Source organism: Diaporthe citri (genome assembly GCF_014595645.1).
Source record: "Diaporthe citri strain NFHF-8-4 chromosome Unknown scaffold_3, whole genome shotgun sequence".
Lineage (NCBI taxonomy): Eukaryota > Fungi > Ascomycota > Sordariomycetes > Diaporthales > Diaporthaceae > Diaporthe > Diaporthe citri.
The window spans coordinates 1,924,363-1,949,600 of NW_025064848.1; the positions used below are offsets into that span (position 1 = coordinate 1,924,363).

Below are 25,238 nucleotides of genomic sequence, written 5' to 3' on the forward strand. Positions count from 1 at the left end.
CGGAGAAGTCACTTATTGCTATATGGGTGCACACTGCTCTACCATCGGTATTTCAAGGTAGGCAGTCCTTAGAAGACTCGTAAATCATACACGATCCACAGCCTCACAGGATCCCTTGCTGGTCCGTTCTTCGTTGTATTCCAAAAGTGTCGCTCCAGAAGAGTTTGCCCCGAAGACGGGTATCAATTCGTTTCACTTCGGTGTCACGCCCTCTCCGTTCCTGTGGCCTCACACACAAGCAAGGGCCTGCCTGCTGCGATCGCCGCGTGGTACAAAAAGACTAGTGAATGAAGTTGCGGTGGGAAAAAGAATGACGATTATCCTTCGTGTCTCTGCCAAGGGTGCGTGCGCAGACATCTAATCATCAAAGGCCATTTCCAACATATCATCGTCGTCAGCCGGGTATCATTCGCATATGTTGGCGCTCACAGCGACTCATCCAGGCCGCCTCCTGCTGCAGCATGAGCCGTGGTCATCTTGCGGGCCCGGCATCTAATGATCCCAGAAGCTGTTCGCCGCCTTCTGAGCGGCGCCCTTCCTGCCCGGGACCGCAGCCGGCTGCTTCTCCTCGTCAGAATCGTCCCCAAGCGACCAGCCCCTACCTCCCTTGGGATTGCCCATGCCATCTCCGCCGAGCTTGATGCGGTGTTCGGGACCATTCTCCTTTAGAACCACGGGTTTGTTGTTCTCCTTGTGGGGCGCGGTGGCCTGCGTGGGCGACTCGTCTCTCATGTCGAAGTGAGGAGCAAAAGTCTTGGAGCGGTTCTTAAGGTTGGTGATGTTGCCCAGGGCACGAGGGTCCGGCGATTGAACGGGGTCCGAACCATCGTCGGTGGTCATATGGTTGTTGTACAGGCCCAGCCCGCTGTTGTGCACTGTTCCGCGAGGGCGAGGGGCAGGACGCGGCTCGGTCGGTGGGTTACCATCGTCCTCCATCTCAAAGTGCTTCTCCGCATCCCGTCGCGGCTTTCCAGCAGCCTTGGCTGGTGACTCCTCAATATCGTCCTTGTCGTTACCAGTCCCCCAATGCCTGATCTCTTGAGTGCGAAGGGTCTTGCCTGGCTTGGGCTTCTGGGGGGTGACAAAGTCTTCAAAGTCCCATTGGCTTCGGTGCTTGCCCTTGACAGAATGCATTGCAACGCCTGCCTGTGGCGCATCCGCAGGATCAGACCCATCGGCAAAGTCAAAGTGGTTATACTTCTTGGGATGCGGCCTCATAAATCGCTCCGGAGACTTGCCATCCTCGGGGCTGTCTGGCTCGGGAGGCGCGTCCTCGGGCTTGTCGAACAAGCGCGAGGGCTGGAAGTTCTTGCCAGCGCCAATCTTGGGCGCGACGGCCTTGCTTGGGGACTTCTCGCGGTCGGGTGACTCGAAGTGGTGGTGCTCATCGCCGAGGATCTCCTCAAAGGTTCGCTGGCGGGGCCGCGTGCCACCATAGGGCGAGATTACGGCGGGGACAGGCTCATCTTTGGGTCGAGCGTCGCGCAAGGTACCCGAGGAGTTTGTGCGAGAGCGGTTTGCAGCGTCTGACGCAGTGGGCTCGGCAGGCTTCCCAGCTGTCCTTGCAATCAACTTGATTTGTTCCTGGCCATCGCGGATAGGCCAGTTGCGACCGGTCTTGCCGATGACATCCAGCTGTTTCAGGAGGGCTCCCTGGTCCCAGCTCTGCTGGATGGTTGTGATCTTGCCATCGCTGTCGAATTTGACGACGTGGAACTAGAGAGGGCAGAAGAACCAAGTCAGTCGAGCGGTGATGACTTGAATGGCTCCCACGTCGACCCACGAACCAATTTGGCAGGCCAGGGCGCTCAAAAAGGGGGGGGGGGTTGGCTTACGACAGGCAGGTAGACAATTCGGTCTGAGAGGAACTGGTCGTCAAGGCCGGGCAGGTAAGGACCGCCAGTGTCCTGGAACTCGAGGGTCAGCTCTGCTTGGACGGCGAGGGCGTTCTGGCCCTCGACGACATTGAGGAGCTCCTCCTTGTTCTTCTTGATCTGGTTGCGCGTGGAGTTGAGGTGCTTAATGATGTCTGTCGGGCCGTAGAAGCTGGAGAGGGTGGTAATGTAGTGCAGGGACGCGTTCTGGGCCAGCGCGGAGGAGTTTGGCGCGGCTAGGAATTGCTTATACACGGCTTGCAACGCCATGTCGATCTGGGGCGGGTTGGGACCGGCGGGGGGTTGAGCTCGAGCTTGTGTGGGAGAGGTGAGATGACAGCAGTCGCAAGAAACACAAGATGACGCGGTTTCGTCTACACGAGCGAGAGCTTGCGACGCGAATCAAGCAAAGTGGTTGCAGTATCAGATTGGTGACGTGACAGTCTTCGCAAGCGCGGTCGCATTCGCGTTGGCAGTGTCGCAAATACAGCTTTTGAGGAGAGTAGGACGGGAGGAAAGGGAGAGGGCGGATACAGGGACGCAGGCACAAACACAAACAACCGTGACCGACCGGATCAATGCGATCTGCGGCCAAGTTTTGCGCAGGGGTGGGTGCGAAGTGCTGCTGCACTCACTTACTCCTGGCTGCCGTGCCAGGCGTGCCTGACCTTCCAAGGAAGGCAAAGGCACGGGATGCGCCCGCCGGCAAGGGGCCCTGTGGTTGCTGTGCCAGACTGGCCTGCAGGTGGGCAAGTCTGTTTACTATCTCGTGGCGGTGGTTGGCCACCCCACCAGTCAGCAGGCAGCACTCCCCAGTCGCGCATTCCTGATATCGGCATCCACCACCACCACCACCACCACCAAATCTGGGCATATGCCTGGGAAGATAGACATATAGGCATCTACATAGATACGTTGACGAGCCTGCAATTGGCCAGCTGTGACGATCATCAACAACAGGTTGTTCAACTGTCGTCATTGGGCATTCACACGTTGTATCATACAACTAACACTGATCACCGTCGATGGCCAACAGCCTGCAGCCCGTGTAAGTGTAACCGATCGAGATGGAGGTGCATCATTTAAATGGACAGCCCAGCCCACTTTTCCAGGAACAGCCAGGGCTGCCCAGGACTGGCCGGCTGCCAGCTGCTGCATAGCATGAGGATCACAATCTCAGCAGGCAGCCTCGGAAAGCTTGTCAGTGTCTGCCTTCTGATTATTACCACCTGGGCAAGTGCTGCGGTCCTGCGGTAGAGGCCGACGCGAAGGGCAAGCGATGAGAGCACTCTAGATTAAACCACCGTGGTCCCACTCCTCTCGCTCTCCCCTCCCCCTTCTCTCGTCCGGGGCATTCTAGAAACCGCCAAGAAGGCCGCGTTGTCCGATGTTTCTGAATGGCCTCGCACTGATCACAAGTTGATGGCGGGAAAATAGTTGCGCCTCGAAACGTGCGGTGGCCTGCTCCGTTTGCAGGTGGTGCGTGGTGAGTCGATCTCCGCCGCCACACCCCCCCCCCAAGGCTGGCCAAGCAGTAACGAGAACGAGGTCCATAGCACCGCCAGCCAACGTTGATTGCACTTGTTTTCAGTCCACGTCTGCCCCACGAACCATTTTTAGCCCCGTTTCAGGTGCCCACTTGCCCACTTGCCCACAGGGTAACCACCCCACCTGGAGGCAGGTCCCGCCGTCTGCCCCCGGATTGGGAAGGCACACCTCAGCCTCCTCCCCCTAACAAATTTCCGTAGGTTGCGATGCACGCAGTAGACAACCTCGGATTTAGATTACCTGCCCGCATACGTGGTGCCTGCCGTCATGTGCTGGGCGTGTAGGCGTTAGCTATTCAGCCTCACCGGCAAAACTGTCGACGGCAATATACAAAGTCTCCATTCTATTCAGGCCGTGAGCCTGGGGATATAATCAAAATAATGAGATCAGTTAGATTTCCTCCGAACTTTATGCCAAAGCTTCTCTATGCCCGCCAGATCCTCCCGTGTCTGTGCTGGATGCACACATTCATAGACCCCACCGCCCACCGCTTCACAAGGAGCCGTATTACTCGCCCTCGGTGTTTTGGAAACGATGTTTACTACGTACAGGTTTCCTCGCACCACACGCACACACACACACGCACGTACACGCGTTCCCACTGGTGGCCCCCCGATCGTTTGGTTTCCCCCCCCCTTCCCCTTGCTGGAGATCAGATCGCCGTGGTCCCCTCTCTTGGTCTCCTATTTCGAGCCGAAAGGGGCAAGCGACGACAAGGACAGGCAGGCCTCGAGCGGACGCAAAAACAGTTCACTGAGCGACGGAAATGACACTTCATGCGCCGTCGTGGCACAACAAACGAAACCGTCGTCCGGTTGGCCAGCCTGGGCGATCGTTTAACCCACGACAGTCCTGCTAGGGCGCCTGGTTTCAGGTCGCTACACACAAACGCGCTCGCTCGCTCGCTGCACAGCCAGTTGCTATGTGCGGACATGCCTTACATAGGCACACGCCGCACAGTAATGACTCCCTCACCCTCACCGTCCACCGCGCGGTCACCGCAGTCTCCGCACTCGCCGTCAGTCCGTCACCGCTCCAGTTTATTGGTGACCCCATCCTGGCCATCCTGGCCATCCTGACCATCCTGACGACCCATGGCCCTCGTGCTCGGGGGCCTTGCTTGGCCCCGTCACCCCGAATAGGAATGCTGTGCTGCTTCTTGCTGGGGCCCTCGCTTCTCTCGCTCCCCTCGCTTCCTTCCCCCAGTCTGCCCCCGTCCAAGAATCTGGTCCAAACAGCCTTGTGGGTCCTGCCACAGACAAATGAACTGTTGGATGACAGTTTTTATGCCGTTGCGGCTGTTGAAGATCTGCCCAGATGGATAAATACCAACCCCATCTTACGTTGTCACATGAGGCTCTTCGCTTACAGAGCCGCATCCTCTCATATATCAGCCCACCGTCAGACAAGTCGTCTCCAGCAGTGTTTCTCCTTTGAGCATCTGAGCAAAACAGTCGATCTGTTTGCCTGTCATTCCTTACTATTATATTCTGCCTCAGCCTCCCGACTTTCTCGCGGGCTGTCATCTTCTCTTCTTCAGGCACCTTCACATCACAGCCAGGCAATAATCTACACACCTATCGATCTACTCTCAAAGACCAACCAAGATGCATATCCAGATCTGGCACCAGCCCCAGCCTGACGAGCGTCGGCCCAGGCAGATGCCTCCCGTCTCTAAGAAGACGCCGGCACGTCCTACTACAGACAACAAACACCGTCACCAACTCCTCCAACAACAACAACTCCAACACGAACGTCAACAACAAGCACAACAACAAGCACAGCAGCAGCAGCAGCAACAACAACAACAACAACAAGACGCTACTCTCCCAGCCCTCTCAAGCCTCAGCTTCACTCGCGCAAATGTCACCACACATATAACGCGACACGCCACCTCCCAAAGGCAGTATGGATCCGCGCAGTCCGCCTCGGCAAGGAGAACCCCTCCACCGTCGTCTACGAGGTCGTCCTCTGCTACCCCCACAACAGGGCATGCACCATCAACCGCACGTGGGAGGACTTCCAGAAGCTGAAGTCAGGGCTGGGCAGCTGGCGCAACGCCCCAACCTTCTGTTCGCCGAAGGACATCGACGGCCTGCAGAGTTTCCTCTGCGAGGCCATTAGCAAGAAGGGCCGCGAGGTCGCAATGGAGTTCTTCCTACGCCGGAGGATGGACGACTGTGGAGGAGCCTGAAGGGGAGGGATGATGGGATATCTCGGCAGCCCGGCGCCTGTTTTAGGGTCTTGACAAGGCTTTCTTCTCTACACATGTTCCATTTATCTTTGCTCGACAGGGCCGGAACCACTACACCTTTTATTTGGATACCCCCTACCTTCCCTTCCTTCACCCTACTTTCTACCTCATTCCCTTCCCAGTCTTCGACTGTGGAGGCGATTGAGTGTCTCTCCATTTGGGGGTTTTTTTTTCCCCTCGTCGGCTATGTCGTCGGCGAGGCGGATGACGCATGGGTTACGATGAGCAAGGCGCACTCTTGTGGGGCGATGTCAAGCGCTTGGATTTCATTGCTTGGATGGGCCTGTGCAGACTACTTGTGTGGTCAATTTGACTTGGCCGACGCTGCTACGTTGTTGGAGTATGGACTAGAGATAATTTTAATTCACTATCCTACTCCACATTTTCTTGTCCATACTAGACTGCTTGAGCCATGTATTCCAGTCTCAATGTGTTTTGTGCTGAATTGACCGTAGACCCTACTCGAGCTTAGAAAAAGCTAAAAATGTCCGACTAAGCGGGTGGTGCAGATCGAGCTCTCTTGGCCTCTGTAAACATCAAACCCGCCTTGGTATTGAAACTTGTATCATCTCACGTCAAAACTGTATTTATGCTAGCCAAATGCAGAACATCGTCAGGGACAGGTCGTCTACCGCCTGGCTGGGGGGGAATATGTGTGAAAAAAATAAAGCAGTACAAATAAAAACAGAAAGAGAAAAAAGACACGTTGTCTGTCAAACGGCCAGCCATGTCCAAACTCCATCCGATCCATCGCATAGCCGTTCGTCTGTCGGTGCATCTCCGTAGAATTCTTACCACAGGCGGACCAAGAATACGACGACCTCCAAGGAAAATAGTCCATCACTGGGAAAGAAACTAGGGCCGTCACGTGCGCTCCTCAGTGTCCAAATTCCAGGTGCGGCACGATGACTGGGCCGTACTTGGTCGGCATGGTGAACTGCCCGTCGCCCTGCACGACAAAGTCGACGGCGAGGCTGAGCTTGCTGAGGCCGGCCGACGAGCCGCCGGCGCTCCCGCCGCTGCCACTGCCGGTGGTGCTCTGCGCGTAGTTGCTGGCGGCCGCCGCGCCCCCGACGCCGCCGGCCCCGCCGTTGAGCGTGTCCGGGTCGTACACGACGCACGCGGCGTAGTTGCGGCGGCCGATGAGCTTCTTGAGCTCGCGCGCCGCGCCCGACGCATCCGTGTGGAAGATCTCCATCATGTCCTCCTTTGTGTCCGACACCTCGTGCGTCGACTTGTGCCCGTTGGCCGGCACGTAGAGCAGCTTGTTGTTGTGCAGCATCTTGAGGATGTAGTTGCCTGACGGCGACGCCACGATGGGCGACGTGATGATCTGGTACATGGTCTTGTGGTCTGATGGGTGCGACGGGTCGTGCACCAGGCCTGCGCCGGCCGAGTTGACATCTGTTCTGGGTGTGAGTACCGAATAACAAAAGTCTTGTGCGCTTGGCAGAATGTGAACTCACCTCCGGAAAAGAAAGTCATTCGAATACCCTTCTGCTGTGAAATTCCTTGCAGCGTCCTGATGAAGTACGTCCTCTCAAGGTCCTTGGATTCATGGGTCCACAGGTCCCTGAGCTCATCGGCGAGTTCGAAATCACCAAATTGGTTCAATACATTACCCATTAGTCCAGTTTTGCCGACGGCCTTCTTCACTTGAGTAAACCCTTGAGAAACGACCTCTTTGCCACCAATAATGCCTGCGACGGACGAAGTTGCTTTGCCAAGTAGGTTGTATGTTGAATTGACTGCCTTCTTGCCCGTGGCGAATGTGTTTGCCAGTGTCTCAACCGTGTCGAGACGCGGGTAAACAACCGGGACTGAGAGCATCCAAATGCAGTGCTGTACGGAGGGTGGTAGCATGGCGACCTTGGGGAATATTCCCTGGTACGTGGGTCCGGCCATGACGCGATTCTGATTCCTCTCCGACCGCAGATCCGGTCCTGCTACGACAACGGATGGGCCAAGGTACTTGACAAAATGCCATCCCGTACCCGTAATAGTGAAGAGGTCCAGATCATGGTTAACGTTGCGGAGGATCTCGATAGTAGTGTGGTGCTGGAACAGCAGGTACATCTCGATGGCTATCCGCCCGATGTTCTTGAATATGGCTGACTGCTGCATATATGCGGGATACGAGCCGAAGCCATCGAAGCTGTATCAGGTTAGAGAGTGTCCGCTTCCAGCCCCGTGGGGTTGTTACTTACATGTCGTGATCGTCAAGCTGCAGGATGTGAGGAATTTGCGCAAACGCTTCACGCAGGAAAGGCTGGTCGAAGTGGCTAGTATAGTAGTGGAAGTACGCATGGGAAACGTCCTCCTCGTGCCGTGCAGTCCACTGTGCATTCTTACGGTTTTCCCTGCCTTGCATGGAGAGCCACTGCTTGAGGAGAGGAACCTCTTTCCACAGACGGTCTCCGTAAATCTGGTCTCCCAGCCCCATCTGGACGTGGAAGCCACCACATTCAACGTTTTTCTGCAGCACGTCCTTCCACATGAGACCCGCGCCACCAAGCTTGGCCCGCTCGTTCTGCGACGTGCTCACAGCGAAGTCATTACCCGAGTGCGCGATGAACCGCCAGCCATTCTCATGTCGGCCAGCAACGACAAACTCGTATCTGGTACATCCCAGGTGTGATGTGATCGCGTATGTCCATCGCTCAGAGCCGCCTTCGCCCATCGGAATGTCAATTTCATACTTATAGAACGTCCAACGCTGGTGAGTATATATGGACTGTGGGATCAGCTGCCGTGGATTCGGGGAGAGGTCCACGCTCAAATGCATATGGATTGTGGGAGGCTGCGGAGCGTCTGTGATGATCATGATACTGCCAAGCCATTGTCCTTTTTCGACGTCCATGTTGGTGTACCGGAGGTACGGCCCGAAGTACACACCGTTTGTTGGTGAAATCTTGTACATGTCCACACCAGCGCTGGGTGGTGGCCCTGAGAAGCCTGCTGCTGATGGCGTAGCTGTTGCGACACTCATGATGCTCTCTGCATACCCCGGAGTGGACGGAGGATATAGCCCAGGTGAGGCCAGAGATTGCTTGCCTCCCAAGAAGGGAGATGCCAGCGGGTTGCCGTACGTTGAGCCCACAGGGGAAAGGGGCGCCACGTCTTGCGACATCGGGGTCGGTCCTTTGGGAAATTCCCATTGCGTCGCCTGCGTCGCGAGGTGGATATAGTAATACTGGCCTGAGTTTTGATCCAAGTGCGCGATCCAACCTTCTGGCAGCGGAGGAGGCGACTGTGCCTGGGTGAGCACGGAAGGCGTGTGCTGCAGGGCTGGATGGCCATTCTGCGCGCTTGCCGGTCTTGGGTCGTTCGCGAAAGCTGGGTGGTTCGCATTGTGTGGCGCCGTAACGGGAGAAGCCAGTCCGGCGGCGGCGACAGACGAGGTTGAAATCGTTGGCTTCTTTCCGTCACTCGGACCAGCAGAAGCGCTTTGGGCTGGAGTAGAAGCAACAGCAGCAGCTGCTGCTGACTGTTGAGGAGCTGCTGTAGCAGAGCTCGCACTGCTTTGTCTCCCGGCCGCAGGCCTCTGCTTTTCCGCTGGGTAGGCAGATGACCCACCGGGATTCACACTGGTGTACGCAGGCGGTGGTGTTGACGCTTGCATGCGCTGAAAGTCCTGCTCCAACACACTCACTTGGAGCGCAGGCCCATCGCCCGAGGCGTTCGGGCGAGGCTGAGCAGGGTGAGCGGCCTGCGGCGGACTGCCCACCGGAGCAGAGCCTTGGTATACGGTGGGGGCATCGTGGGTATTTTGGTGATCGGTGGGAGTCCAGGGCCGTGTGGGCTGTGGCTGCTGTGGCTGCTGGCCGCCATATTGAGCAAGCCGCTGCGAAGCTGCAGCACTCTGCGCCTGCTGCGCTTGCAGGGCGTTCAGGGTCGCGGTGCCAGATATGCCGGCGGCCGCATACCGGGCTTCGATACCACCACCTGGTATATTCCCTGGTTCGACGATGGGAGTTTCAGGTGGGGGAGGCGAGCCCCTGTTGGCCTTGGTGGTGGAGTTTGAGGCGGTAGACGGGAAGCGGTTCATCCCATCAGAAGGCATGGCCAGATGGTTCGAATCCTGGCGCTGAGCATGTACATTTGCATTGGCGGTGTGAGAGCTCGAACCTGAGCCGGATGAGGTAGTGCTCTCGGGCGGTGGGTAATATGGCTTACTCTGCCACGTTGAGGACGCCTTCTGCTGGTTCTTCAGAGGTTTTGCGAAGAGCTCGTCCTTATCGCCACCAGGACTTGTCGGGCTTGTGATGGGCTTAGGAGCTGTGCCTCTTCTCTCCGCGAGGCCGGGACGGTTGTCGCCCACAGGACTGAGGTTGAACCGGGGCGATATATCGTTGTAGCTCCCAGGTGCAGGGCTCGAAGAGCCTCCCGAGCCGTATACCCTTCCTGAGGCAGCCGAAGACTTGCGGCTGTCTGTGGTATACGTTGGACGAGTAGACTGGGAGGTGAATCGGTCGTCGTCTTCGTCTGGGTAGGGCAAGGGCGCCGCAGAGCTGGATGCGCCGGGTGGCAAGGGGAAGGCTGGCTTCGAGGAGGAGGAGCCCGCAGAGGATGTCGGAACCGGGTAGGGATACTTGAAGCGGTGGTCGGTCTGCTTATCTACGGCCGGCCTGGGGCTCTGAGGTTTGAAGATTCTCAGGGGTTCGATGGTAGGGCTGTCGCCGTCATCCCGTGCTGGGCGGCTCATGAAGAGCTCCTCCTCCGGGATGCCGCGACCTCGGTCAGACATGCTGGGCTGCGGGCCTGGGGCGTATTCCACTCGGCAGGAGCTTCGGGGAGCTTGCGCAAGTGTACAGCTATGGGGCGCGTCACCGAGATATGATGCGCCGCGCACGAGATGTTGTCGCGCCTGTGTTGGAAGCTGCCTAGGCGAAATCTGCGTATCTCTGTACGCCGTCGTCACTGGTCGATGATAGGGCTGGCTGGTGGGGGGCTCGGTGGCTACTGAGGCCGCATATCAGGCCGACCCTCGGAGAAAAACTGGGCTGGTCAGTGTGCGAAAGACAAGAGACTCGAGTTGGTGCTCGAGGAGAGAACAGAGTTTCAGACACACGAGAGGATGTTCAATGAGCAAGCAGACGTAGGAAGCAAGATGTCAAGGGTGAAACGCCATGATCAAGTACCGGAGTGTGGACAGAACCAGTCAGACTGTCGAGGCGAGTGCCCGCGCATGCAGACAAGCCCAGGAACAGGGCAGGGTTAGGTAGCTAGGTATTGCAACTATGGGGCTTTGCTGGGCGGCGGGAGGAAGCAAGACTGCAGGACGGACAAGGACAGGCAGGACACGGGCTGCTTGCTGGCTGGCTGACTGCGGCGGCGGCGGCATCTGGCTCACCTTGACAGGCTCGTTCAGCGAGGGTGAGGGTGGTGGACTTGTGGAGAGCAGCTGGGTGGGGTGGAGTGGAGGGGCGACTGCCCCATGCCCTCCTCTCCCCGTCCCCTCTTTGGGAGCTGCCTCGATTGGGCCCCGCCCAGGAACATCGCGGGCCTGGGTGGTGATTGGTGCCGGGCGCCGGGCGCTTACAACAGATGGTGTAGCAAATAACAGCCTGCGGAGCTCCTGGAGTGTCATTTCTTGCAAGCGCCCACGCAACCTTGTCGGCTGTGAATCTCCTGAGCCGCAGCGCCGAGAGGCTGATGACTCTGGGTGACCCAGTGTCTGACCCAGTATGTAATGCGTCGATATCGGTCATGCTCATAGAGTCCCAGGTTGTGCATGCAGGTTTTGCTCGCGGGTTCGCTGCTCCGGTAGCTGGCTGTGAAGGGCTGAGGGGCACGAATAGATATTTAGCCGCCGCCAATTCCTTGGTACTGTAATCCCTGCTGGAGCCCAAATGCCTAACAGCAATGAGGACTCCACAGCACACATAAATCTGGCCCCAGCAGGGCGGAACAACAGTAGGAGCTTGGGCCACGCTCAACTGAATAATCACTGCTTCCCGAGAGCTTTACCCCTGTCCGCATGTTCGAATGGCAACTGCAAAGGTCCCAGTGTCTGCTCTGCATTTTCGCGGTCGTTGTGATTGGCGGTCGTGTCAAGACTGCCAGCTCTAGGTTTGGCGGCTCGTGGCAGCATGATCAACGCTGGTGTGTCCAAGGACAAGCTGGTCATGGAATGGTCCCTGTGTCGATTACATAGGGCCAGTTGCAACCGCAGTCACAGGCAGAGTGGCTCATGCCCGCGGCTGGGGTCAAGGACCTGCATGCTCGGCCCACTATGCAATGCAGCTGCTTTTCATCACCGGGTGCTTTCCAGCCCGCGTGGCTTGGGCCGGGAGAGCAGACGGCCCGATCTATGTAGGTGCGGGTCGAAGTTGACGTAGTCACAAATTCCGGGGGACCATTGGACAGCCTCGGCACGTTGATGAAGGGAAGGCCCCTCTACCACATCTTCAACGTGTTCCAGTGCATAGGTTGCGCCAGCTCCGCCACGAGAGGCCGAGGCCTTGTCAAGGGAGGAAATGGTCAAGCTTGCACTGTTTCTGTTCCCAACCAAGGGAAGAAACAGTCCGAGAGTGAGCAGCAAGGATTAAGAGCCTGGTGTGAATCCTAACAGGCCAGTGCTTGATCAATACTGAGCTGCGTTAGGCACAGTATTTCCATTTAGGAGTAAGTTAATGTCCAGTCGAGGGCGCGTATCTGCTTTGCAACAGGCCGGGATCCGTCTTCGAGCTATGCCATACGGGAATGACAGGTCGTCTACTGTAGCCAGACACAAGGTCAGCTTTTGGCAGAACAATCGCCGGTAGGAACGAGACCAATAGCGAGTAGCATAGGAGGCCCATTCCCCAAGTCTGTAACCCCAGATAGCACTTGGCTTTGCACAGTCGTTGTTGTACTGCAGCGTCCTCATGAACATCTACCGACCTCACAGCCAGTCGGAGGCAAGGCAGAACTGGGCCGTGGCACCCGAGCCTGCAGAAGCAGCACGTCAACAGCATGGGCATTGGTCGCTCGACCATGCTGTTGGTAGACGTCGCAATGTCGAAGCTGAATGTGGGTGTGACCCTCTGTGGTTCTCTTTGTGAATCTGACCCAGCCATTGTACCAGCAGGTAGATATGGGCCAGCTCGAGGCCAGGTTCTTGTGGGCTGCGGAACGGTCCGGTTGATCGTCAGATGGGATGGTAGGGTAAGTATGGGTCTACCCCATCTGGGGCCTCTGGGCGACCATGGCTTGTTAAAATGATGTAAACATATAATTGCACTTCGCCATTATGAACATGTAGTGGCTGTCTTGCCAGTGCTCCCTTCCAGTGGATGCCATGTCCTTGGACAGTTGACGCCTCCATGCGGGGCCCCTTGTCTGGATATGCTCTTCTCAAGCCACCTGCACCGTGATGCGGGGTCCCTGCGAGCTGCTACCGCGGGCGAGGTGAGACAGCAGCAACGCTCTATAGTACATCCAGGTACAGGTCCGATTGAGTCCAGAAGGCAATCAAAACTGAGCGGCCGAAGCGATATGACCGTGCTCCGCTTTCGGTCAAGATATCGAATTGCCCGGAAGACTACTGTGATGCGCCTTGGGGTGACAGGAAGGTCCAGAACGTAAGTGAGATCTCACTGATACCAGTGCAAAAGTCTCTTGGTCACGGAGATCGCCGCCGCGTCGGCCGAACCTTGCGTTGCAGGGTTAAAAAAAAAAAAATCCATTTTCAGCGGCTGATCAGTTGCGAGGGCGGCCACTAGACCGGATCAAAACTTTTGATGGGCCTGCGGGCGATCGAAACGCAGTCTAGCAGAGGTTGCATCTGCAGCAAGCAGATTTTTCTCTCTCTCCTGTCCGTGTGGGTGGATCCTTGAATTCCGAACACTGCAGGTTTGGTTCATGCTCGCAGGAGGAGGCTATATGCGTTGCTGGGCGTGGCAAAAGGAAAGCAGGTGACAAGCGAGTTTCTCGTCTGCACCGGATCCAGGACCTTGGATGGGGGTGGGGGGCAGAGGGTTGAGGATTTTCTAAACCGACTCACGCACGCTCTGTAGAATGCCACTGTCCATGGACTCTTGAAAAGAAAAGAGACATGTTCGAGGACTTCATCTGCTGTCTTTGTCGAACAGGATTTCAATGTCTTTGTTCAGCACCGGACCTTTTGGGGAGCTTCACATTTGGAGCAGAAGGCGGACGTCTGCAGTTGGTACTAGCCACCCCGACTCATAGTACAAGCGAGCAGTCATGGGGCCCATTGTCCAATCAGTGCAGGTGAAACTTGGCCTAGGACCCCACCTATTACGTGACTTGTCGTCAGGATGGGAAACGGACATTGTCGTGGACGGTCACCTGCACCCTTTTTTCCTGAACAGCCGCAGAAGACGGATGCAAATCTATTTAGACGTGTATATTTTCCTTTCTTTCTCAATTATTTCCTATTCTTCCACCTGAGTCTTCCTGGGCCTTTCTGCAATCTTAGTATACCTCTGTCGACACGCAGCTTTAGGGCAGGCTACACGCAGGATGTCCCTGAACCGCATATCCTCACTCGAGTCCTTCTCCCATTTATCAGTCGAGGGGCACCGGAGATCTCCATCACCCAGCAGCCGCGACAGACGCCTCAGTTTCAATCCCCTACCGGAATCTTGGGACCCTCCCACGAGCCAACCTGGGTACCTTGAGTCCGTGGGTGCATTCGAAGTCCCAAAGTGGAAGAGAGTTTGTAAGTCGGAGCGCAGCCCGAGTGCACGCACCCCTTCCTTCCCCAACTCTGCGCAGGGGCCAGCCACTAATCTTGCATGTCTCACCACGCAGTACAGGTGTTTGCGACAGTCATCTACTGCCTCTTCGCAGCAGGCACAGTCTTTGGATATGCAGCACTCAAGCCCGTTCTGAAGAAGGAGGGCGCTTATCAGGATGTCTGCGGCGCCGGTGGCTCTGATGCAAGCCCCGATGACGTTGATACGTGTGTTGAGATTCGCCTAAACCTCATGTTCACTGTGGCCGCCGTGTCGACGAATGTTGCTGCTCTTCCGATCGGGACCATTCTAGACCACTTTGGCCCTCGTGTGTGTGGCCTGTCCGGCGCCCTGTTCTTGACCGCCGGGTCCCTATTCATGGCATTCGAGGAGAGCCTGCCATTTGATGGCCTGCTTGTCGGTTATCTGTTTCTGGCCCTCGGTGGGCCCTTCACATATATCTCATCCTTCCAGCTCTCAAATGCTTTCCCGAAGCATTCAGGGCTCATACTTGCCCTCCTGACTGGTGCCTTTGATGCTTCCAGCGCACTGTTCCTGGTGTACCGCGTGATCTTTGAGAAAACAGGTGGATCTTTCGGCCACGACAAGTTCTTCCTGGCGTATCTTGTTGTCCCACTCATAATTGCTCTGTTACAGTTTATATTGCTACCAAAGCATTCATATAAAACAATTGGAGAGATGATCGAGCAGGTCGATCAGCCTCTGCCTCGGCATGCTGATCAGATGGACGAGAACACGGCGCTTCTGGAGCAGGAAAGAATAGAGCACAGAGATGCTATCGCGGCGGATCTTGAGGACCTGCTCGGTTCCGTGAGGGCGGACAAACAGCAGCAAAAGGAAGAGAAGAAGAACGACATCTCCGGCGTGTGGGGCGTTATGCACCCTTATACCGCATGGCAGCAGATCAGATCTCCTTGGTTCATTTTAATATGTGCCTTTACAGGTCTGTATCGAACCCAATCCGCATTATACGGGACTGTCCTCACTGACCATCCTTGCAGTAATCCAAATGACAAGAATCAACTACTTCGTGGCCACCATCCGGCCACAGTATGAAGCCCTTCTGCACTCCCACGACCGGGCTGTTCAGGTCAACGAATTTTTTGACCTGGCCCTACCAATTGGTGGCATCCTTTCCATCCCATTCATCGGCCTGCTCCTCGACCACTTCTCCACCGTCACAGTCCTCTTCTGGCTGGTCACCGTAACAACTGCTATAGGCGTCTTCGGAGTAATCCCAGAATTGTGGGCTGCGTACGCCAACGTGGTCCTCTTCGTCCTTTACAGGCCATTCTACTACACAGCGGTCTCAGATTATAGCGCAAAGGTCTTTGGGTTCAAGACATTTGGTACCGTATACGGGACTATCATCTGCTTGTCGGGTCTGTTCAACTTCTCGCAGTCTGGCTTGGACTATCTGCTCCATTCGACATTTGGAGGAGACCCGATACCCGTCAATCTCATACTGTTGTCATTAGGGCTTGTTGTGGGAGTCAGTATGGTCTTGTATGTGGGCTACCAGTCCAGAGGCTTGAAAAGAAAGATGGTTGAGTTGGAGGCAGAGAGGGCGGTTGGGATGCACAACTGATATATATGAGAAAATGCTCTTGCCTCATCTGTGAATATCGACGATACTGTTGAATGTCTATAAGGATTGAACCGCCTAATGTTGAATTAGCGCAGAAAAAGAATAGAAGAGGTGTACTCGACTACGAAAGCACGAATATTGTATGCCTGAAAGAGGATGTGTAGCATATCCGCCCAGGTAGATCTGCAGAAACGGCCCAATCAAGCAATTGTAATCGTTTCTCTCCAAATGACTTTCAGCACCACATAACGTCTTGATAGAGGTTTGAGGGCTCACAGCACTGACAGACGCATGCTCTGCACTTTTTGCTGACCGGTCTCAGACCAAGAGGACGACCAGAGTAGCCTTCAAGGGTGTGGTAGGATGGGGGGAATAGAGTGATTACAGTAGAGACTGCGATCGTGTGGCTCTTGTGCAAGATTTACAATGGCCACGTCTCTCGTCAATGTATATGCAGTGACTCGTTAAATCGCCGATTACGACACTGTTCATTTGGGGGGATAGGCTGGATTATCAGTTTAAGCGGTAAGTTTCTTGTAAATATATAGGTCTCAGACACATGGCAGGTGCCCAGACCACCTGTTCCCAGCCTTCTGCACAAGCAGACCTGCGACCCGCTCAAAATTCCATCAGCACGCCCACTCCCTCCTCCCGTAACCTCCTGATCTCGTCGTCCTTCTCCTCAGTCTCCTCCTTGATCCTGGCCTCGACGTCGTCTCTAATGAAGCCCAGGTCGGGTGGTATCGTGCTCATCTGCACGCTGGGGGCGGCGTTGACGAAGCGCAGCTGCTCGCTGATGTGCATTTTGATCTCCTCGAGGCGCTTGGGCGAGTTCTTGTTCGGCTTAGGAACCTCGAGGATCTGCTCGAGCGTGGGGAAGAGCGTGTCCTGGCGGAAGTGCTCGCGCCAGGGGGCGTGCAGTGGCAGGGTGGAGTCGATCTTGCTCGACGAGTCGATGGCGATGCTGGTTTCGTGCGTCCAGGCGCGCGCCACGTTGCGCGGGGTGTAGCCGCCGCCGCCGAACAGGATCATGGGGATGTTCTGCTGCTTGCAGAACTCGACGCACTGGCCGTGGCCCTGGACCTGCAAGTTGAACTTGCCGAGCCGGTCGCCGGCGAGCGAGTCGGCACCGCATTGCAGGGCGATGGCGGACGGGCGGAACTTTGCTATGACCTCACCGATGACCTGCCTGAAGAGGGCGCCGTATTGCTCGTCGGTGACGCCGTCCTGGAGGGGGACGTTGAGGGCGTGGTGCGCGCCGGGGTTGTGCTCGCTCTGAGGGCCGTTGTCGGTGAGGGCACCGGTCCCGGGGAAGAAGTTGGTTGGGTCATACTTGTGGAAGGAGACAGTCATGACCCGGTCGGTGGACAGGAATGCCTCTTCGACACCATCGCCGTGATGCACATCGATGTCAATGTAAAGAACCCGGGGGAAGCACCGCAGGAGCTGCAGTATTGCAATGACAATATCGTTGATGTAGCAGAACCCTGATGCCTCGGTCTTCTTGGCGTGGTGAAGGCCTCCGCCCCACGCGATTGCGATGTCTGACTGCCCGGAGCATATTTTCCGGGCAGCGTCTAATGAGCTGCCAGCCGACATGGAGCAGTAGTCATACAAGCCTTCGAACAGAGGGCAATCTGAACCTCCCAGGTTGAACTTGAGCTCTGTGCCGGGATTCTCGATGTCCTTTGGTATGGGCTCCGGGGCGACGGTGGCGAGGAAGTCGAGGTAGTCTGCGGAGTGGAAAGAGTTGAGCTCTTCGTAGGTGGCCGTCCTGGAGACATAGTTGTCCATGGCGAAGTTCATGCCATAGGACATGATGAGACTCTTTGCCAGGGTCAAGCGCCATGGTTTCATGGGATGTGTCTGGCCGAAGTGGTGCTTCTCCATCTCGGGGTTCACGTGGAACGAGACCGTGTGGCCCTTGGGCCGGGTGATGTTGTACTTCTCGGCTGCGCGCTTGCACTTTGTGAAGAAGAGGGCATTCTCGGCATCCGTCGCAGTGCCCAGTGGAACATACTCCTGTACTATGCGCTCGTCCAGGTCGTCGGTCTTCCTGTGTGGCAGGTAGTTTGTCCGCGGGGGACGCCATACGTATGGATTCCCATCCATCGGGCCTCAACTGATGTGTACTGAAGCCAATACGTTATGCCTTGAGCCTGCGCTTCAGAAAGGGCCCGGACGTGGTTTCGCAGTCGAGGGATCACAAGACCCAGAGTTTTCAGTATGAGTATGAGAGAGTAGCGTGAGGAGCCGGAGAAGTAGCAGGTAGTCCAAGCGGTGGTGGAAGCAGTCGCGCAGGACTCAAGAGTCGACTCGCAGAAAGTCCGGTGTTGTCAAGTTCTTCAAGAGCAGTCGCGAAGTGTTTTTGATGTTCAGGTCGATCAGGATTCGGGTGCGTGACACATGACAGATCCAAGATTGGGGAAGGAGACGAGTTTGAAGCCGGCCATGAGCGGGTTTGAGGCGCTTGCAGACAGACGCCTTGAAGTGGATCTTGAATGGTGGGCGCCGGGGGGGGGGGTCCGCAGACACATGGGTTCCCTATCGAGTTAGCAAGAAGACGGGCAAAGCACTAGGGGCCATAGTACCTGACCTGCACCTGCAGCAAGTACTTGGGACCTGGGATTGAAGCACGCTCTTGCCGCTCGCCGCAGTACCGATACTTTCGCCTTTCGAGCCCGCCTCATCGGAAGGCTGAGGTTAGAGCTTGCCTGGCTTTTTTCCTTTTCCCACCCTGACCTTTAAGGCTCGGCTGACACAGCAGACACGAGGCATGCGGGCAGGCGCCATCCCATCCCGCCCCATCCATATCTATCTACAGTGAGTGTGTCGTGCACGCATCATCAACCGCCCTCTTCTCCACCCTGCGCCTGACGCAGTGCCTGCCCTGGAAACTGGATCTCGCCTCGACTCTTTTTCAACGACTATATCGCCGTCCCGCACCGCTCTGCAGAGTGTCCTGCACCGTACCGTCACCGCCGCGCCGCCCCGTGTGTCCGTCCAGCCAGCCAGCCAGAGCCTAGTCCTTCCTGGCCTCCCATCACAGCACGGCAGCAGATCCTCGGACCGGCCAAGGTGCACGTGCAAGGGGCCTTCCAGATCTCTGACTGACCTTCTCCATAAAAATTTCACCATCCACCAGATCCAGCGCCATCACCACTTATTTTCCTCTTCCGTTATATCGCAGGCCGCCTTCGCTCCTTCTCCCACTTCCTCCCGACCTGGACGTCAAAACCCACCAGAGGTGAGCTGGACCTTCCGTCCCAGTCTCCAGCCATCTAATATGTTGCCGCCCTACCAAGACTAGCCATCTATCATCCTTCACTTTATCCCCCCTTCATCACCTCCCCTCCACTCTGCCTCACCTGACCTGCTGTGGTTCGAGTCATCATCATCTCTGTCACATCTCTGTCTGCCCCCGCCCCCGCCCCCACGCGTCGTGCCCTTCTGTCGCGTCTTCGCCTCGAGGCCCCATCGCGCCGCCATGTCATGAGCACACTGCACCTATACAAATATAGGACAGACATCGTTGACTACAAACACGACACCGGTTGACATCATGCCTAGAGACGACCTCTCCATCGACTTCGTCAAGGGCAATATGCCTGTAACCGAAGCCCTCGACCCCGCCCTCATCCTCGACGAGTGGGCAAACCGCGTATCCAACCTGCCCGAGGAGATCAAGTTTATCCAGGACGAGATCCACGCCAAGGATGTCGAGATAGCAAAATGCCTCCGCATCATTGACGACAAGGACTCGAAGATCCAGAAATGGATCAAGGCGAATGGCAGTGCCGAGCCCAATCCTAAGGAGGAGAAGGACTACCGGCCGGCCATCCGTGAGAATTACAAGAAGGCGGAGGAGCTCCAGAGCGAGAAGATCAAAATGACACAGCGGCTCCAAATCACAATGGACAGGCATCTCAAGTGGCTCGACTCGCAGATCAAGACGCTGTACGACCGCCAGGAGCCTGGCTTCACCGAGCCCGACAGCCTCCCTTCCATACTTCGACCAACCGCCGCTAACAACTCGGCCCCCTCTGTGCGCACCATCACTACTTCGTCAACGAATCCCGTCACAGCAGCCCTCAGCCCTCTTGCCAACCCAGCCAGTTCTGTCGGACCCAAGAACACCAACACCTCAGTTCGAAGCGTTCAGACTTCCCAACACGTGTCCTCGTCCGCACCCACCTCTCCAGCAGCCACTATGATAATGAAGCGCGGTGCACGTGAAGGATCGGCCGGCCCAAGTACCTCTCTACAGAGAGGACCTCGCGTCAACAGCGGCCTGGGCAGCCTCCCGAATCCTTCGAGCGGCCTGGCGCGGCACTCGTCCCTTGGCCCAGGCACACCGAAAGGACATATAGCCACAGGCGTGCAAAGGGCAGGCAGCGCCGGACCGCGAACCATGCTCAAGGGAGGCGTCGTTCCGGGCCGTAAGGGCACGCCATCAGGGGGTGTTGGCCGCAGCAGCAAGAAGGGCACGCCGGCCGGCGGGCCAAAGTCCGGCCTGCAGCGCGTCAGAAAAACCGCCAAGAACTCGCCCTCCTCGACAGCCGACAGCGAGCTCTCCGACGCCGACAGCGGCGCCAGCGGGGACGAGTCGGACGCGCGGACTGGAGGGCGCGGGACCCCAGCGCGCACTGAAGGGACTACAGGTGGCCGAGGGGAGGGCATGGGACATGCGCCGCGGACCAAGCGTGAGGATGAGGACATCTATATGGACGACGACGAGGGTAGCGACGATAGGAAGTACTGCCTCTGCCAGAAGGTCAGTTTCGGGGACATGATCGCCTGCGACAACGACGACTGCCCGTACGAGTGGTTCCACTGGTCCTGCGTGGGGCTCAAGAGCGAGCCACAGCAGGGCGGCACGTGGTTCTGCCCAGTTTGTTCGGAGGCTATGAAGAAGAAAGGAAAGTGAGGCAGAGGAGGTGACTGGGTTGGACGCGGCTCTCGAGGCGGTCCCCGCTTAGCTACAATGTGTTGTAGTGTCTTATCTCGCCAAGAGGGTCAGCTTCCGGCAACATTATTAAACCAATGCGTGTGGCAGATAGATTGCCTACTAAGATACCCATATAGTTTCGAACCTAGAAAAGCTTTTGAAGAAACCGCTGAACTTGAATGTCTTTTTGCCTGTGCAAATGTTATGTCTCTACAAATTGTGAGCAACAATGATTCAGGCAGGCCTTGCTCTGAGTTCTCAATCCAGCCAGGAACAAGTCACGTCTACGTTTGTTGAATTTCTGTTGGCAACGAGGCTATTTAACTTTCTTGAATTAGGAGCTCTTTTGTACTTATTTTAACGATAATGCCGGGCAGCAGGAAACTCCAATGTCCAACTCGCACCATGAAATCCCTTTTCTTCCGTCTGCGAAGAAAAATCCAGCCAGGAGAAGGAAGGCCCAAATGCAGCAGGCATCACAATGCGAACGACAGGACACACAGCCTGAAAAACATAACAAACAGCTAGTTTAATGCTCAAGCAGGCGCAAGCTGCCCTGGACGACCACGTTCTCCAGGATGGATCCTGGGGGGATGTCGATGGTGCTGCCCTCGGTGGCAACGATGATAACGGTGCCCTTGAGCGTGACGCCACGGCCGAGGTTGACGGCACCGGTGATGGTCAGGTGGTCGAGCTCGATGATCCTGGGGATGGAGGGGATGTGCTTCTGGAAGTCCGAGACCTTCTTGAAGTCGGAGCCCAGCTTGATCAGGGGCGCGTCGCCGAAGCGGCTGGCGCTCATCTGCAGCTGACCGTGCTTAACGGCGTACAGGTCGGACTTGACGAGCATCAGGTCGGAGCAGGTCTTGACGGGCAGGAAACGGCGGCGGGGCACGTTGACACCGTGCGCGTTGCTGAAGTGGCGGATGGCGGCACCGACGGCGGTCTCGAGCTGGACAATGCTGATGTCGCTCTCGCCCTTCTTGTCGCCGGGGATGGACTTGCCGTTGGGGATGATCTCCATCTCGAGCTCGTTGTTCTCGACGACGCGCTTGATGGCATTGATGTTCATCCAGATGTTGTTGGTGTTGAAGTACTTGAACTTCTTGATGGACTTGAATTCGTTGACGTGCTCCTTGGGGACCTGGGCGATCTCCAGCAGGCGGACGGAGCCCTCGTAGTCGATAATGGTGCCACCCTTGACATCGGCCTTGGTCTTGTTGGTCAACTCCATGATGTACTCGGACTTGCTCTCGAACATGTGCTGCAGGATGCGCAGGTCGACGACAGCGCCCAGGTTGTCGACGTTGGACAGGAAGATGACCTCGATTCCACGCTCGATAAGCTTGTCGAGGATTCCGGAGTTGTACAGGGACTCGAAGACGTCACCGTGTCCAGGAGGGTACCACTCGTTAATTGGCGAGTCGAAGCTCTTGGGCACGGGAAGAAGGGAGTCCTTGTGGATTCTGGGGTATCGGGACTGGTTGAAGGTGAGGATGTCGACGTTGTGGCCCTCGTACTTCTTGATGATGGCCGCGGTGTCGTCGTTGGTGTTGAACGAGTTCATCAGGATGAAAGGCACGTTGGTGCCGTATGTTCGGTTCAGGTACTCGACCTGGCGGACCGAGAGGTCCAGGAAGGACATGCCGTCACGGACCTCAATGACGGACTTGGGGCCAACGCAACCCATAGAGGTACCCAGACCACCGTTCAGCTTCAGGACAGCAAGCTTGTTCAGGAAGTCAACGGAGTCGGTGTTGGCCAGGGCGTCGTAGTCAACCACCTGGCCCTCGGCCGGGGGCGCAATGCGGTCCCAATCGACCGAGTTGCCCTTGGCCTTGTCATTGAGGTATCGTCGGAACAGGGAGAAGAAGTTGTCCATCTCGGTCTCGAACAGCTGTAAAACGGGTCAGCCACAATTGTCATTGCCTTGCGGGGTGTTGCGCCTGCTCACCTTCTTCTCCTCTGGGTCCTTGACGGTCTCGCTGAGGGAGGTCAGCGCATTGCGCATCTGTGCCGCAGCAATGTTGGTGGAGGTGTTCTCGAAAGCCTGTATTATGAGTGTTAGCCAAATCTGTCATTTGTGTGGTTTTGTATGCAGAGAAGCCTAGGCATTGCCTCAATTTTTGGCAAAGTCAATGGGTTTGACTCAATGTGGTGAAGCGCCCTGGGCGAAGGGCGAGGATGGGGTATTTGTTGGCTGAAAGGGCGGTGGGATTTGGCCCAAGCCCACTCGCGAGCCTGCGTCTCAACGCAACACGTGTACTTGGCCAGGGCTGGGTCAAAACGAGGGCTGGGCCATGGTCCATGGTATGAATGGGAGGGAGAGGGGCATTTTCAGATGCGTGGCAAGTACTAACCATGTGCGATCGAGTCTTGCCATGGTGCTTGCCGGCAAACTCAGTCTCATCACCGTTGCCAGTGGCGTTGCCAGGCTTGAGGTGGGAGGGCAGAGCACTCTTGATTGCTGAGGCCATCTTGATTGATTTCTGCGGGGAAATTGGGTCTGATGAGGTAGCAAGAACGCGGGTGTCTCGAAACCACCAGGTGAAATTGGAGAGATCAAGGCTGTTGTTCTGGGGAGGGAGCGTCGTGTTGATATCGAAAGTTGACGGCGGGGAAGCTCCAAAGATCGCCCTCGAAGTCTCTGTGGCAGGAGAAATGATTAGCGTGGGTTGACGTAATTGGAGATTGCCCCCTTTTCGCAACGCCTGCTACTGCTACCGCCACTGCTGCCATTGCCGCTGATACTTTCTGTTGCCGCCATGCTGCCGCCATGCTGCCGCCATGCTGCCGCCTGGGGCGTGGAGCTCACAGACGGTCAGTCCTGAGCTTGGACTGCCTGCTGTGGCCTGATGGAAGGTTCCTCGGAGGGGATGCCCGCCATATGCCCTTCACATGGACAAGACAGATAGTCAGGAATCCCGAGCTGTGAAGCTGGGACACAGGACAATGCCAGCTGTACCGTGGGGCACAATGTGCTGGGCAGCAGCAGGGCAAGACAGACGGAGACGGGCAAGGGAGCAGTGGCTTTGCAGTGAGGTGTGGTTTGGTGCATTGTGGTGGTTGGACTTACATGTCTACACTCGGAGGAGTCTGGGTATCTCGACTGGCTGTTCTAAGAAGAGACTTGCAGGCCGGGGACAAGGAGGAAAAGAAGAAGACAACAACAACCGGGCAGACGTGGACGATGTGGACAAGGACAACTTTAAAGATGAATGTCCAGTGGGTCCTCTGCTGCTTCTGGTCCAGGGGGCGGGAAAAGAAAGGAGGCAGCTCTGCTCAAATTCAATCAATACATAGTACAAGTCGGTACCTAGGTATGGACAAGCTGGGCAAGCCACGCTGTTGCTGTCCCGGTCCTGGTCCTTGTGCTGTTGTGGGCGGGGAGCGGTCAAATGATGTTAGTGCACCCCGTACCTCGTGGATGGAGGGACGCCCCCAATCGGAGGTAGTGGAGGGTGGTGTTCTCGTCCTCCCACCCAGACTCCTTATTCTCGCTCTTGTAAACAAGCTTTGGCAGAGCTCTATGGAGGGGATGCCTGTCAAAAATCCCATCCAGCAGGCCGATCATTGACCAAAATAACCACCCTTGGTCCTGGCTCTGCGACATTTCCCATCCTCTCGTGTGTCCAATCTCAAGAATTTACAAGTAGTGGCCTACCTAAGATGCGAAGATCTCTCCCGCGCAGGCCAGGTCACCGTTCCATTCAACTCTTATCGGCCTTCCCCCACGAGCCCACGACGTGACATTGAAGATCGTTGAGGGGCGAAAATGGCGAAGCTTTTAGCGTTGCTGTCATTAAATCTTCCCAACATTGGCACTTGGCTGCAACCAGACCACACACTTCCAGAAGCTATCCGCCAATTTTCGCTCATTCTGTCTCCCTCCAAGACGGGCTCACCGATGGGGCGAGTGCCGCCCGCGAGCAGGCAGGTCGGGTAGGTTGAGGTGCGCGAGAATCTTACGGGACGAGGGATCGTCCGCAGCGACAAGTCGAGAAATCAGTCCTGTGGCCAGACGACCTTATCGATCCTCTGCGGAGGTGACCCATCATCGGACTTGGGTTTTTTTTTTTTGACAGGGCAGATCCCACAAAATCCTAAATGACATAAGACGACGTTGGCCGAAATCAAGACTCCGCGCACAGCACCCGGGAAGGCGAGTACATCTGCCACTAACTCCTCGCTGATCAACACCTGGCAGCTTCAACCGTCGCCCGATTGGGAGCCCCCATGTCGTCCAGCGGGAGCTAAAAACAACCTTGGAACCTGTCGAGGGGCCACGATACCCGACAGGGCGTCCGGCCGGTGGGCTGGG

General features: G+C 56.5%; 6 protein-coding genes across 6 annotated transcripts; 2 read left to right on the plus strand and 4 right to left on the minus strand.

Annotated features, from left to right (window-relative positions):
• Positions 1 to 492: 492 nt before the first annotated feature.
• INS49_008144 (uncharacterized protein) lies at positions 493 to 2,144 on the minus strand (the record flags this gene model as incomplete). Its single annotated transcript, XM_043168889.1, has 2 exons — positions 493 to 1,716; positions 1,836 to 2,144. The coding sequence occupies 2 exons, from the start codon at positions 2,142 to 2,144 to the stop codon at positions 493 to 495; spliced, it is 1,533 nt and encodes a 510-aa protein (XP_043026569.1).
• A 2,200-nt stretch (positions 2,145 to 4,344) lies between these two features.
• On the plus strand, positions 4,345 to 5,616 carry INS49_008145 (uncharacterized protein; the record flags this gene model as incomplete). The annotated part of the gene is made up of 2 exons (XM_043168890.1): positions 4,345 to 4,525; positions 5,330 to 5,616. The coding sequence occupies 2 exons, from the start codon at positions 4,345 to 4,347 to the stop codon at positions 5,614 to 5,616; spliced, it is 468 nt and encodes a 155-aa protein (XP_043026570.1).
• Positions 5,617 to 6,553: 937 nt separating this feature from the next.
• On the minus strand, positions 6,554 to 10,423 carry INS49_008146 (uncharacterized protein; the record flags this gene model as incomplete). Its single annotated transcript, XM_043168891.1, has 3 exons — positions 6,554 to 7,080; positions 7,143 to 7,831; positions 7,884 to 10,423. The coding sequence occupies 3 exons, from the start codon at positions 10,421 to 10,423 to the stop codon at positions 6,554 to 6,556; spliced, it is 3,756 nt and encodes a 1,251-aa protein (XP_043026571.1).
• Positions 10,424 to 14,145: 3,722 nt separating this feature from the next.
• On the plus strand, positions 14,146 to 16,345 carry INS49_008147 (uncharacterized protein; the record flags this gene model as incomplete). The annotated part of the gene is made up of 4 exons (XM_043168892.1): positions 14,146 to 14,344; positions 14,437 to 15,324; positions 15,383 to 15,873; positions 16,292 to 16,345. The coding sequence occupies 4 exons, from the start codon at positions 14,146 to 14,148 to the stop codon at positions 16,343 to 16,345; spliced, it is 1,632 nt and encodes a 543-aa protein (XP_043026572.1).
• Positions 16,346 to 16,587: 242 nt separating this feature from the next.
• INS49_008148 (uncharacterized protein) lies at positions 16,588 to 18,081 on the minus strand (the record flags this gene model as incomplete). The annotated part of the gene is made up of 1 exon (XM_043168893.1): positions 16,588 to 18,081. The coding sequence occupies one exon, from the start codon at positions 18,079 to 18,081 to the stop codon at positions 16,588 to 16,590; it is 1,494 nt and encodes a 497-aa protein (XP_043026573.1).
• A 3,365-nt stretch (positions 18,082 to 21,446) lies between these two features.
• INS49_008149 (uncharacterized protein) lies at positions 21,447 to 23,684 on the minus strand (the record flags this gene model as incomplete). The annotated part of the gene is made up of 4 exons (XM_043168894.1): positions 21,447 to 22,814; positions 22,872 to 22,967; positions 23,278 to 23,564; positions 23,642 to 23,684. The coding sequence occupies 4 exons, from the start codon at positions 23,682 to 23,684 to the stop codon at positions 21,447 to 21,449; spliced, it is 1,794 nt and encodes a 597-aa protein (XP_043026574.1).
• Between the last annotated feature and the right edge of the window lie 1,554 nt (positions 23,685 to 25,238).